Raw genomic sequence first — 15120 nt, 5'->3', positions numbered from 1 at the left:
GAATACAGAATTCAATAGACAGACATAAGATTCTTTATGTTAGTCAGCATGGCAGTTTGTAAAGTTAGGTCTTATTTTAGCAATCTGCTTGCATTATGATAAAACAAAAAATATGTCATAAGGAAGATTTGTATATTCTTGAACTTTGCAAAAGCATTTTATATATTACCTCATGACAGGTTGGTGTACAAATTACAGTGGATGATAATTATTATTATTATTAATATTACGAACGGTTGCATGGTCGTATCACTGGTCCCGTTTTTATAGTTTTAATGTGGTGCTAACTCCTGTTTTCTAATTTAAAAGTGTCATAAAGTAACTCTACTTGTCACGCTGAAGACAGTGACATATAATTCATCGAAATTGGCCAAGTGGAATCCAAAATCTGAGTGTGCTAAAAATTGAAGTATACACTGCGGTTGCTAACGAGTATAGAACAAAGGACGTCGCCATCTTTGCAGCTGTCCAAAGGAAGAAAGGTGAGTCATGAAGTGCAACAAGTGCCTGAAGGAATTACCGTCCGACGGAAGTCATATAACCTGCAGGAAATGCCATAAGAATCTTCACTTTACATGTTCCGGACTTTCAGAAACAACTTGGCAACGTAAATCCAATGCCAAACGAGAAGAATGGAAGTGCCTAAACTGTAGAGAGAACAAAGAAACGCCGCCACCCACGGCACAACTGATTACACCGGAGGCAGAATCGGACAATGAACTGAACAGACAAAAAAATACCGGTGAGTCTTATAATTTGAATTCCATAAATTTATTGATAGAAAAAGGTTTAGAAAATATAAAAGCCAGCTTGGTAGATCTTGTCCAAGAACTATTTGATAAACAGAATAAAGAAATAACAAAAAAATTAGCGAATATGAAGAGTGTTTGTTAAATTTAATAATTCAAAAGTCAAAGAAGTCTTACAAACGGTAAAAGACATTAAAACCAGCATTAACGCATTAACTGACAGGCAGCACAAATTGATAAAAGACACATCGGAACTCCGTCAAGAATTTAATTCCCGGAAACTACAATACGAAGTTTTAAACCAACAACAACATAAAGAAGACCTTGTCATAAATGGTCTTCCAGAAACCGAATCCACAGAAAATCTCAGAGACGTAGTTTTAAAGTTAGGCCATGCAATTGACATCCCCCTAGAGCATAATGATATTCAAACCATAAATCGGTTGCCCAGGAAGAACAGAAAACAAGGCTCGCCACGACCTACACCAGTCATAGTTCGTCTGAGAAGCAAGGCTACAAGAGACAATCTCATAAAAGCCAGCAGACTGAAAAAACCAGTGGTCAAGGATTTAAATGCATCGCAAGACAATACGCCAATCTTTCTATCTAAGTATTTAACACCTTTCAATCAGAATCTTTTGTACCAAGCAAGAAAAGAAAAAACAGAAAAAAATTATCAATTTTTATGGATCAAAGACAGCAAAATATTCCTGAGAAAGTCACAGACTTCAAAGTCTATACAAATAAAAAGCTCGGAAGATATAGACAGGTTGCCAAAGTGAAACAAGACTCCAACTTAGTTCAATAAGAAGATCTCAACACAACAAAAATGAATGTGAACAATCAGATAGATGTAATTATACCAGAATACATCAGTAATTGTACTTTCGAATCTCTTGATGCATGGAAACAAAACACAGTACAAGCGAGAGGTCTCTCAAACTTGCATATTAACATCAGAAGCATCCAAAAACATTGGTTATTGTTACAGGCTTATCTGAGGAATTACACTGATATTATTGATATATTGGTTCTTACAGAAGTATCCATAACTAATGACGAAGTGACTGCTTTCCAAATTCCAGGCTTTCAACAACATAGATCATGCCGCCAAACAAAAAGAGGGGGTGGAATATTAATATTTATCAAACAAAAATTAATAGCAAAAGAAACGGCCAGTCAGTTTGAGCATGCTGAAACCCTTTGCCCCTCGAAATCACTAATACCACTAATACACAGCATCCCATAATACTAAATGCTATATACAGGCCACCAAACCAAAACATGATAAAATTCTTGAACGAACTCAGTTGCTGGCTTTCAAGCCAAGAAATATGCTCAACCGAACACCTAATGATAATTGGCGACATAAACATAAATATTGCATACGAAAACCAGAACAACACTGCAATACCTAGACACACTATCAATGTATAATCTAATACCAACAATAACATCATGTACTAGAGAAGAAATATTCGGAAATACTATCACTGCCTCCTGTCTAGATCATATAAACGTCCGAGCACCACCAAATAGTTACACTGCATCAGTCATAAAGTGCAAAGTAGCAGACCATTAGTTCACTGCTCTAAACCTGCACACCAAGACAATATCCATGCAATGTCCCACAGAAGAAAAGCAACAGAAAACAATAATAGACGAAGAAATAGTCAACCACGAAATAAGAAAAACAAACTGGGAACAGATTCAGCAGATATCTTATAGAACAACATTAAACTCACACTGGAGGAAATATATAAGGAAGCTACAAAGAAAATCCGAATTCGTTCAAAAACAACACAAAATCCTTGGATAACACAAAACTTAATCCTAGAAATACACAGAAAGGACGCTTTATGGAAAGAATTAAAGCGATATCCAAATAACACAGCTTTAAAAACTGAATATAAGATAACAAGGAATTGCCTTACAACACAAATCAGAAATGCAAAAAGAAGCTACTACAGAGACAAACTAACCTCTGCACAAAACAACATGAAACAAACCTGGCATCTGATCAACGAGATGCTAGATTTTGTTCCCAACACCACTCCTCTGAAACCATAAAACACAGCTTCATGAAAGACGCAAAACCTATCCAACAACTTGCAAATGACTTTAACCAATACTTTGCAGACTCCATCCACACAGAAATATTCCCCCAATCACAAAACGAGACCCTCCACTTGGACCACAATCAAAACAGGCATTATGGTTCCCAACCATAAAAGAAGTAGAACTTCTCTCTGCAATAAATCAAATCAAACCAAACAAAGGCCCAGGAATAGATGGTATCAGACCTAAAGATATAAAGCAACATGCAACTAGTTTAAGTCCTATCCTACTAAAACTAATAAATAAAATATTTAAAACAGGACAGATACCAAGTATGCTAAAGACAGCCATAATCACACCCATATACAAACATGGAAAAAGAAATTTAATCAGCAATTACAGACCCATAGCAACATTACCAATTATCAATCCAATTATGGAGCGGATCCTACTGAAGAAACTCACAGCATACACTGAGATCTTTCATATTATCCCCAAAACACAATATAGTTTTCAGAAAAATAAGGGAACAACATCTCTCTTGGAAGACTTTACAGACGTAATTAATACCGCCTTAGACAAAAACAAAATTGCCATGGTAGTCTTTATTGATCTAACTAAAGCATTCGATACACTTACACATCAAACCTTGTTACAAAAGCTGAGGCATGTTGGAATACACGGGCCTCTTCACAGGTGGTTTACAAACTACCTTCAAAATAGAAAGCATATCACACGTATCGGATCAAACTGAAGCAGAGAGCTACCAGTAACCTGTGGAGTACCACAGGGAGCTGTACTCTCCCCAACTCTATTCAACATTTACATGCACAATATAAATCAGCTACCACTCAAAGGTAAGATATTCCAATACGCAGACGATACAGCAATAATATCCATCCATAATAACACAAGCATAGCCCAAACAAATATGCAACATGACATAAATCTGATCATAGACTGGCTCACGAAAAACTTCATACATCTAAACTCAGAAAAGACATAATGATATTCAGAAATCCACTGACTCGACCAGTTGATTACAAATATATAACCATCCAACATCCACTTTCCAACATACAAAACACACAGAACAGCACCACTACAATCACTCAGGTTGAAACAATACGATACCTTGGAGTTTACTTCGATGCAGATATGAATTGGAATAGCCACATAAACCATCTACACAACAAACTCCGAACAATAAGTGGCAAACTCTACAGGTTAAAAGACATAGTTCCCATATGCTTAAAAACACTAATATACAAAGCACTATGCCAAAATATACTAAGATACGCTATAACAACGTATGCTTTCTGCACACCCTACAAATTAAATAGATTAATGTCGCTACAATACAAAATGACAAAACTGATCTTTTGGGAACAAAGAGAAAATCACGACCTTATAAACATTGCAATGTCAGAACACAAAATACTGACAGCAAAACATTTATGTCACTATGCAGCGTTGCTAAAACATTATTTCGATGCCAACTACAGGACAGTCAGAAATACTTACCGTATAACAAGACCTCAGACTACTAATTATATCACATATAAATACAATAATCACAACAGAAAGGCCACGCGAAACTTCTACATCCCAGACATGATAAACAAATTACCTTTTGAATACAGAAACCTTACAAATTACAATAGCCTGAAAAGAGCTCTAAGGACATACTATGAACAAGAAACACGCACCCAAAATACCATACAAATTTAATGAAACACAATATATTCGTTCAGGCTTCCAGTTCAGCGATGCATCAATGCATTCCAAGTTATTGTGCGTGTGTGTATGTGTGAGTGAGGGCGTGCGAATTTCTCAATCACAGATTTCGCAGCTTCCCAACACAGCAAAAAAAAAAAAAAAAAAAAAAATTCATAATAACCAACTGGTGTCATCCTATATGTAAGCTTATATGTAAGCTTACATATAAGTAATTATGTATATACATAATTATTATAAGTAATTATAATTATTACAAGTAATAATTATTATAAGTAATTATGTATATACATAAGTATATACATAATACAATTAATTATGTATATACATAAGTATATACATAATACAATTAATTATGTATATACATATATATGTATATATGTAAGCTTATATGATAAGCTTACATATAAGCTTCGAGAATGAAAGCAAAGAAACTAGTTCTCATCCAAGATGTATCATATGTAACCAAATGCATGTAATGTACATATCACATGAAAACCAATGTATGTAACGTATGTATTATATGTAAACCAATGTACGTAATGTAAGTAACACGTGTAAACAAATGTATGTAATGTATATAATAACTGTAACAAATGTATGCAATGTAATAAAAAAAATAAAAAATAAAATAAAAAAAAATTATTATTATTATTACCCAAGACCTCATGGAATCAAACACTCATCTGGGAGGTCCTTTTATCACACACACACATCTCATCATACCGTGTCTTAAACACACTCAAACTCCTTGCAGACACCACACTCTCAGGCAAGGCATTCCAATTGTGAATGAAAGGCACGAAAAAACCTGCCTCTCACTCCTCTACTCACACCCTTTATACAGTTTCCAGGGATGACCTCTGGTTCTCCCCTGATCTCCCACTATTCTCTGTAGAACTTCTCCACCATTGATCTTATAACAACCCTTTACCAACTTGTAGGTCTCTATCATATCTCCCCTCTTCCTTCTCTCCACCAGACTGTGCAAATTACATCTTCTCAATCTTTCCTCATACTCAACATTCCAGAAGTCAGAAACTACCTTAGTCAGTCACCTTTGGACCTGTTTCAACATCTCTTCATCCTTCTGAAAACCCAGTGACCAAATCTGGGCAAAAGAGTCCATGTGTGGCCTAATCAAAGCCTTATACAACGGAACAAGAATCTCCCTACTTCTACATGTCGGTGCCCTACGCATCATTCCCAGAACTCTTTGTATTGTCTTCACAATTTTGGTGATGTGTCCCTTATATTTTAGATCCTTATCCACTATCACCCCCAGATCTCTTATTTCCTCTACCTCCAACAATATATTCTCACCAAGCATAAATTCTGCATCCCATCTTTGTTTTCCAAATTTTAAAACCTTACATTTTGCAACATTGAACTCACATCCCCATTTCCGTGCCCAATCACTCAATTTATTCAAGTCTTCTTGCAATGCCACAACATCTTCAATTCTCTTTATGGTTTGTCCCAACTTTGCATCATCTGCAAACAACTGAATATCTCCATCCAAATCTTCACTAATATCATTAATATACAGGTTAAACAGTAATGGCCCTAAAACAGACCCCCTGACACACACCACTAGTGACTTTACTTTTCCTGGATATCACTCCTACATACACAACTTGTTGATGTCTATCAGATAGCCAGTCTCCAATCCAATGCACTAATCTAATATCCAACCCCATCTGCTCTAGTTCGACTGTCAACTTATCATGAGGTACTCTATCAAAAGCTTTTGCGAAATCCAAGTATATTACTGTGTATCCTTCTCCTCTGTCCAAGGAAGCAGTCACTTTATTGTAATAAGTAAGTAAGTAGATTACTAAAACATGACCTCCTTTTAGCAAATCCATGCTATCCATCAAAGATTATACCATTGTTGTCAACCCAACTCTGGATCCTAGTTCTCACAATCTTCTCCAACAACTTAACCACAACGCCTGACACATAGATAGGCCTATAGTTTGATGCTTGAGTTCGATCACCTCCTTTATGAAGTGGCACCATTTTGCTCTCCTTCCACTCTTTAGGAACTTGACCAAGTGCAAGACTCATATTAAAAAAATATGTCAAGGCAGGTGTCAACTCTCTGGCACATTCCTTCAGAATACGCGGTGATATATTATCAAGTTCCACAGCCTTATTTACATCTAGTTTACCGAACTCCCCAAACACCTGTCGCTCACTTACAGTCAGTCTCTCCTCCCCATCATCAACTGCTCTCAATCTCTCCATGAAGTCACATTCACAAGATTGAAAGATCTTTATGAACTGCTCATTAAGTATCTCCACCACACATTCTGCAACAGCTGTCTTTATACCATTTCCTCCAATCAATGTCATCCTTACATAATCATTCTTTCTTTTGCTGGCTACATATCGAAAGAACTCCCTAGGATTCTTTTTTGGCTTCATTAGCTAACTGCTGTTCATACCTCTCTTTAGCTACTCTCGCCAACCAAGTCATCCTCCTTGCCTGGTCTTTGTAGACCTCATGAAATTGGTTACTTCCACTTCTCTTATGCTTCCTCCACAATGCCCTTTTTCTCTGTATCGCATGCTTAATCTCTTTATTCATCCATCTCACACCTACCTTATTTAACCTTCTCACCCTTGGAATACATTTAGACATTGCATCTACTAAATAGTTTTTGAAAATCCTCCAAGCTGCATTGATCTCTTTTCCAGCTAACTCCTCATTCCATGCTACACCCGCAAGCTGTCTCCTGAGCTCTTCATAATCACCCCCCCCCCTTGTAGTTCCACATATACCCTTTTTTCACAGGGGGTCCTTGCACTGCTGGCAACCACCCAGGTAATCACTTCATGGTCACTTTCACCAATTGGTGGATGATTTGACACTTCATTTATGATTACATCCTCTGATGACATGACCAAATCCAAGACCCTTAAACCTCGTGTGCCCTCTGTTACATACTGTCTGAGGTAGTTATCCCTCAAAAACTCAAGAAACTCATTTTCTTTACTTCCAGTTGCTATCTCATCATTTCAGTCTATATTGCCATAATTAAAATCACCCATAATGATCACCCTTTCCTTATTTTCTTGGCCAATTTGACTATACATTTTGCTATCACCACCATCTACATTACCAGGTCTATAACAACATCCCATCAAGTATTTGATTCCATTCACCTCTATCTCACACCATACTGCCTCGAAACCACTGGCCCTATTTCCCTCTTGCAGCTCTACCTTGTATGGGCATAACTCTTTCCCTATCATCAATAGCACTTCCCCTCCCTTTTTTCCCCTTATATCCTCATGAAACATATCATACCCTTCCATCTCTATACCTGTCAGGATGTCGTCCTTATCTAACCATGTCTCACTTATTCCGACAATCTTTGGGTGAACAGATGCAATTAGTGTAACCATTTCATCCACCTTGTTTTTTATACTTCTAGCATTGGTATACAAACACAACAGCTCATTTCTGAATCTACAGCTTGTTCCTCTGATACCACTCACTCGATGTGATCTCTCCATGCTGGACTGGGGCCATTTCCCTTTCTGCTTCTTCATTTTAGAACCCTTTTCAATTCCATCTGTTTCCTCTTGATCCCTGGTCATCCCATTTCTTTCCTGCCTACACTTGCTCTCACCTCCTCTTGGAGCATCCACCTTTCTCACACTGTGTACCCCTGTCCACCCTGAGCCTCCTCATTTCCCTGCTCCTCTTGCACACCCATTCTCTCATTTTCTATACTCATACCACTCACTTCCCCATTCATATCCACCTCTTCAATCTATCCTGTCTTACTCTCCTGCTCTTCCACATCACTCTCCTCTCGATCTGATTCATTCTCTCTATTCACTTCTCTACCTTCCAGCAGCAGTCTCTCCAAGCGACTCACACCATAACCACTCAAATGCAGTCCATCGCTCTCATACAGCTCACTTCGTCCCTCAAACTTATTCCACACATCAATAAACTGTACACCCATCTCCTCACACATTTCAGCCAGAATATCATTCATAATCCTTGCTCTCCGCCTCATTTCACCACAATCATACCAAGGCAACACACTGACTACTCTTCCTGTCACACTGTTCTCTTTTATCTTTCCAAGCAGCCACTTGATATTCATTCTGACATGCTGTTTGTTCTCTCTCAAATCATTTGTACCAATTAATACTATTAACTCTTTTGCTCGCTCCCGCCTCATATCCATTGCCTCAATCACTCTACTCATTTTACCGCCTGGAAAACATACCTTGTGCATTTTATCCTCTAGCACACCTTTAATAATGGAGTCGCCATCCAACGCCACTCGCTCATATTTCGTTAACTCTTTCATGCCATCATGATTTATTTTAATAGTTTTAACCTGAATTCTCTTAATTTCATTCCGCATCCATTTCATTTCTTGCCTCATCCAATCCAGTTCACTTTCTGAATCTCGCAACACATTTTCTCTATCATTAAATCTTTCTAACTTTCTAACTCTCAACCCCCCTCTTCTCACTTTCCCTCTCATTCATCCTTCTTTGTTTCCGTACTTTGGGTCCAACATACGTCCAACTTTCATTATCATTCTTCTCACTTTCACTCTCATTTATCTTTCTTTGTTTCAGTACTTTCAGACTAACATGCGTCCAACTTTCATTATCATTCTTCTCACTTTTACTCTCATTTATCTTTCTTAGTTTCAGTACTTTCAGTCCAACATGCATCCAGCTTTCACCATCATTCATTCTTTTTTCGCTATCATTTATTCATTCGATTTTTTTCACTTGTGATTTCTGCGTCACACCATTTCTACTTTCATTTGTTCTCTCAATTTCGTTTCTTTCTGCCACTCTCGCCTCACTTTCGTCCCTTTTAACATCCGTTATGGTTTTCACATCACACTTTTTCTTTTTTCCTGATTTTTTAACATTTTTTCGCCTCTTTTTTCCACCATCCTTCTCTTTCAAACTTGCACTCGCGACACAACCATTACGAACACTTTCTGTCATCAATTTCATATTTGAATTCATCAGTTCCTCATTCAGGTCACACTTCGCACACACCTTTCTTTCATCTGCGCTAAACATCCACAAATCATTTATGTAATCAAAGGAATACATATAACAGACCTCACTTAACTAAACGACTGAAATCTAAATTAAAATCATGGAATGACAATGCCGCCACCATTTTTTTTTCCCCTGCAGGTTACTAAGTCTAATAATAACGATTTCGTAATTAAGTTTAGGCAAGAAAAATCCCTCACACTAATAATACCGTTAGCACACAACGTTTACAGCTGCTCTTAATCAAATAATTACACATATATAATTAATTATTCCTAGAATAACTTATCTCAATCTGGAACTATTCTTAGGTACGTCCACACCGCTTGGCTCACTAGTGCCCTCTCCAATAGATAATAGATTGGTTAGATGGATTGAAGATTGGCTCTGTGAATGATACCAGTAAGTTGTGTATGAGAGCAATGTTTCAGAAAAGGATGCAGTGTGTCCCAGCTTTGTGTTCTTGGCCCCATCAGTTGTTTACTGATGATGCAATTGGGAAGAATTATAAGGAGAATTGCTGATTCAGTTCTCTTCAAGAAGGTTAAGTTTGGACAGATGAGTAGAGTGAGTTTTAGTGTTATTTATTAACAAGTGCAAGGTGTTGCATTTTGGAATGCAAAGATTATAAGGCTGTATACTCTATTAGTCGAAATTGCTTTAATGAATGGATAACATTTGAGATCTGGAGGAAGGGGGAGTTGATGGTTGATAGTGGACTGAAGTTTAGAAGGTGCATTGCAAGTGTTTGGAAAGACTGCACATCACATTTTTGCTAAAGATAAAGAGTCTGTGACAAGTAAAATAAAGAGATATTTTTGTCACTGTATAAAGCTTTGGTCAGTCCACACAGGGATTATTGTGCTCATTCACCTAGTTTTCAGAACATTGAGAATGCTAGGAGTGTTAAGAAGTTTAAGGTTCAATATGATAAATATATTGTTGGTTGAGTGGATCTCCATGATGAGTCTGCTCCATTGAGATTGATATGATAGTGATGATAAATAATAATAATAATAATTTAATTATGCAGCTATTTGAAGATTATATAATGTTGGAAACAACTATGAGACACAGAGCAATGCTGCAGACTTGCAAGAGGATCTGATGGATTGTGTGAGTGAGCAAGTGAATGGAGCTAACAGTGCATTGTTGCAAAGTGTAAGATTGTAAATTTGGTAGACAAGGATGGGATGGGATGCAGAATATACAATTAATTGGAAAATTTTGAAAGAAATGGAAGAGATGAGAGATCTGGGAGTGGTAGTGGACAAAGACTTGAAGTTTATGAGTGATATTACTAAAATTGTGAGAGTATCACAACAGATTATACCAATAATGAAGAGGATCTTGACATGTAAAAGCAAAGATAAGAGGCTTCCATAGTTAAGATAAAAAGCCAAATGGCTAGTTTTCTGGCAACCTTAATAGAAATTAAGGGGATAAACATCCTTTGTTGTTTTATAGCCAGTAAGCGAAACTAAAGATCGATAACTACGATCTATGTGTTTCATGCCGAAAAACTATCGGCGAAGGCAATTCGAAGTAAAGGTGGAGCAAGCTCCCTCACTATTCTTGATATTTTCTCATAATGTGAAACACAGCTCCTAGGAGATGTAATATTGTCATTACATTATGAGGAGAGGTCACTACCCAGACCGGTTTCAACCTTTTTTGAGGTCTCATCAGTGAGTAGGTAGACCTGGAAGATATCAAAGCTTAGTGAAAAGAACTTACATACCTTCACTATACGAATGCCATAAAGGTGTAATTATATTTTATAGTTAAGATTATATTACATTTACTATACGAAGTTATGGCATTCATATAGTGAAGGTATGTAAGTTCTTTTCACTAAGCTTTGATATCTTCCAGGTCTACCTACTCACTGATGAGACCTCAAAAAATGTTGAAACCGGTCTGGGTAGTGACCTCTCCTCATAATGTAATGACAGTATTACATCTCCTAGGAGCTGTGTTTTACATTATGAGAAAATATCAAGAATAGTGAGGGAGCTTGCTCCACCTTTACTTCGAATTGCCTTCGCCGATAGTTTTTCGGCATGAAACTCATAGATCATAGTTATCGATCTATGAGGACAAGAGTAAAAAAAGAAATCATCAATGGAAGCTGCATAAGGAGGGTGTGAACAAGGGAGTGAGGAGTGCAGAAATTTAGAATAGGTTTAAGGCAAGGCTTGATGATCAAAATAATGATCATCAAGATGATGATCATTATTTTGTGATCATCGTAAGATGATGATCACAATGAGTCTTTTGACTCTATGGAGGTCTGATGTTGTTAATAATAATTAGTCTCACATAGAGGACTTCTTATCAAGCTACCATATCCCTGCCACCCCATTTTGTAATGGCTTGCTAGTCATGATGGATGATTTACTCTCATCAGATATTTCTCTATAAATTCTGGGGTATCTCAGGTCTCCTTGCTTTCATCAGAAAGATCAAAAAATTTGTCAATATCTAGATACTAATAGGTCTCCTGGTCCAGATCATACCTCTCCAGTTATGCTAAATACTTATGCTCCAGAATTGATACCCATTCTGTATTGCCTATACAAGCTATCATAATCGTCTCTGGCATTTACAAAAGCATGGAAGCAAACATTTACCTAAGCATGTTCTCTAAAGAAGGAAGATAAAACATCAGTCATGAAACTATTTTCCTCACTCATCTTCTTAAAGATAAATGAGAAGGTCATCATTAGCAGCCAAACTTTGCTATATTCTGGACTATCAGCTAATTTCATCACCAGTATGGATCCCACCACTCTTGTTCAACAGTCCTTCCAGCTAACCTTACCCAACTTTTCACACAAGCCAAAATGTTTGCAGAAACTCATGTGGCAAATCGTGATATTTCCAAAGTATCTGATTAGTCTGGCATAGAGGTCTTCTTGCCAAACTACCTTCTTATGGTCTCCTTGTTCCCCTTTGTGATTAGGTTTCCATTTTCTAGACTGTCTATGAACAATTTCTTAAGCTCTGAACTCCTCACCATTCTCATGTTGGAGTGAAGAAAATCTTGTGAATTTCAATATCATCAAAGCACAATTTTTTTTTTTTTTTCCACAGAAGAAAGATATTACTTCATCCTTCCCCTTCCCCCCCCTCACCTTTGCTAATATTCTCATCTTCAGTCAAGATCAATTTTCTTGTTGAGGGTTTACTTTCACATCTAACCTATCCTTGCACCAACACGTCATATCACCATATCTTCAGCCTCCAAAAAACTTCCATCTAATTGTGTGTGTGAAGAGGTGTCCTATGCTCATAACATGACTTACTGTGGACAGACAGAAATATCTGTTAATACCTGCTCCAGAGAACACGAGAAATGCATTCGCTGCCATCATTATGGCAAGTCAGAACTACAGATCACATGGTCTGGACACTGCAAGTGACAGGAAGTTTTAGCAACCTTCCTAAAATTCAGAACTGGGCCTCTTCGAATTTCCATTTCAGGCCATTAAAGCATCATCTTTCTGGAAAATACTTCAATTCAAATAGATCAATTAGTTTCTAAAGAAGTATAATTGATTAATACATTTGAGTCTAAAATTTTACAAAAAGTGTATCAATGGATCGATCTCACAACAGAATAAATACCTAAATAAGCATTATTAAAAGTTTTATTGTAAATAATGGCTTCCTACTTTTCAGACATTCCCCATAGAAAGACAATTATTGACAATAATTTTAATTGTAAATGATTATAACATTTCATATATTTTTATCTTTTAGTCCAACTGCTTCATATGTGGGATGGGTAAAGACTACTTTGATAAGGTACCTCATGGATTTGATACACATGTACAAAAAGAACACAACCTTGCCAATTACATGTAAGTATTTGTTGACTCTAATTTTATAAAAAACAGTAAAATAATTTTATTTTTAATAAAGGTGTGTTTGCATACATGAATTATATATGTTTTAAAATTATTATTATTATCATTATTATTATTAACCAAGCACCTTCATGACATCCCAAGACTCAGTGTGGGAGGTTCAGAGCCCTGAGGTATGCCTGCATTGGTGGTGAAGCTTGAAGAGAGGAGGCCATCAATCATGATGTACAGTGAACATTCCAGACAAAGCTAGCAACCCAACACTGCCATTATTTACACAATAACTGTCATACCAATTATTGTGTAAATAATGTTAAACTCATTTACTGACAGTTTACTAATAGTTGCTGACATCCCTGCTAACATTTTTACTCAACTTTCAGGATAATTCCTTGTTTTTTCTCCTTCCAATTATATATTTAAAATTTTCCACTTCATCTATTCCATAAAATTCCTTTAGAAACTTATGTTTCTATCTTATCTCCAAACTTCTACCAATAAACCTACCTATGAGAACAGCTGAAGGTTTGCAAGTTACAAGAGCATTCCACAGATAATCCCTATAATTTCCTTTTTTTATTTTAGTGTATGGGGGGGGGGATACAAGAAATGAACAAAATTATATACAGATTGAGAGTTCAGTTAACCAATCAATGGTGCTAACTGGGAGTAAATGCAAGCTCCTGAGGCCTCCAGAGAAGGAGTATGTGGGACAGTCATCAGTGATATGATGCATAGTCTGCACAGGACTACACATGCAAAAAAGTTACTGTGAATTCCCCACAAATGGAATAAATGGGCACAGTGACATTGTCCAGACCTAAATCTGTTTAGCTGGCTCCAGAGGTGACACGGTAAATTGAATCCTGGAATTTTGATAGTTGAATCTGTAATCAGGTACTTGCTTGTAGTTTGTAATTTGTTCCAGTGTCTTCTCCACCACTCTTGGGGACAATCATCTGGCACTTCCACTAGCCATTGGGAGATCTAGAGATAAGGCAGTGAGCTGGAGTAATCTTGATGTATAAGAAGATGCATGTTATTTCTGATTTTCTGTTCCTCATTCCCAAGAAACTCAAGCAACCAACTGTGACCACAGTAATTCATATGTGGTCTTTCCAAAGCCTTAAGAAGAGGTAAAGTAACCTTCTTATCTCTACCGGTCATCATACTTTTCACCATCTAAGTGATCCTTTGTGTCAGATTGTTCACTTTTGGAATATGCATGAAGAACTTCAATTCCCTATCCTCTATCGCCCTCAAATTCTTAGCCTCATCACTTGCCCTCAGTGCAGTTCCAACATGTTATTCTACTGGCATGACCTCTAGTGAAAAAAAAAAAATACATCAAGCTAAATTCTATTTTACAATGACAGGAATAAACATTCTTTTAGATGATTTTCTTTCAGAAACAATTGGTGTCCTATTTTTAGTATTACAATTCTTAATTTTGATTTACAATACTGGATTTTCTACAGTTCTGTTTGTAGTTGTTCTTAGTGAGGAAGGTCGAATATATACCTTCCATATGTTTGGGATTTTTAAACCATCATTGTTGCTCAGATTGGGGTGGTTGATAATAATCTCACAGGCTTCCTTGAATTTCCGTTCATACCATGTTTTAGTGTGATGTAGACAGCCGGTGGTTT

General features: G+C 36.8%; 1 protein-coding gene across 3 annotated transcripts in view; it reads left to right on the top strand.

The window, feature by feature from the left end:
• RyR (Ryanodine receptor) overlaps positions 1-15120 on the top strand; it is a 1703288-nt gene that overhangs the window by 1663594 nt on the left and 24574 nt on the right. For all 3 annotated transcript variants that reach the window (XM_090399345.1, XM_090399347.1, XM_090399344.1), the window contains exon 122: positions 13365-13465. In XM_090399345.1, the coding sequence (XP_090255471.1) occupies positions 13365-13465 (101 nt within the window). The remainder of the gene's footprint in view (positions 1-13364; positions 13466-15120) is intronic.

Source organism: Typopeltis vanoorti, chromosome 10, assembly GCF_054136105.1.
Source record: "Typopeltis vanoorti isolate ZY-2024b chromosome 10, IOZ_Tvanoo_1.0, whole genome shotgun sequence".
NCBI lineage: Eukaryota > Metazoa > Arthropoda > Arachnida > Uropygi > Thelyphonidae > Typopeltis > Typopeltis vanoorti.
Note: the sequence above shows the minus strand (reverse complement) of the source record. Positions and strands in the feature narration are given on the sequence as shown.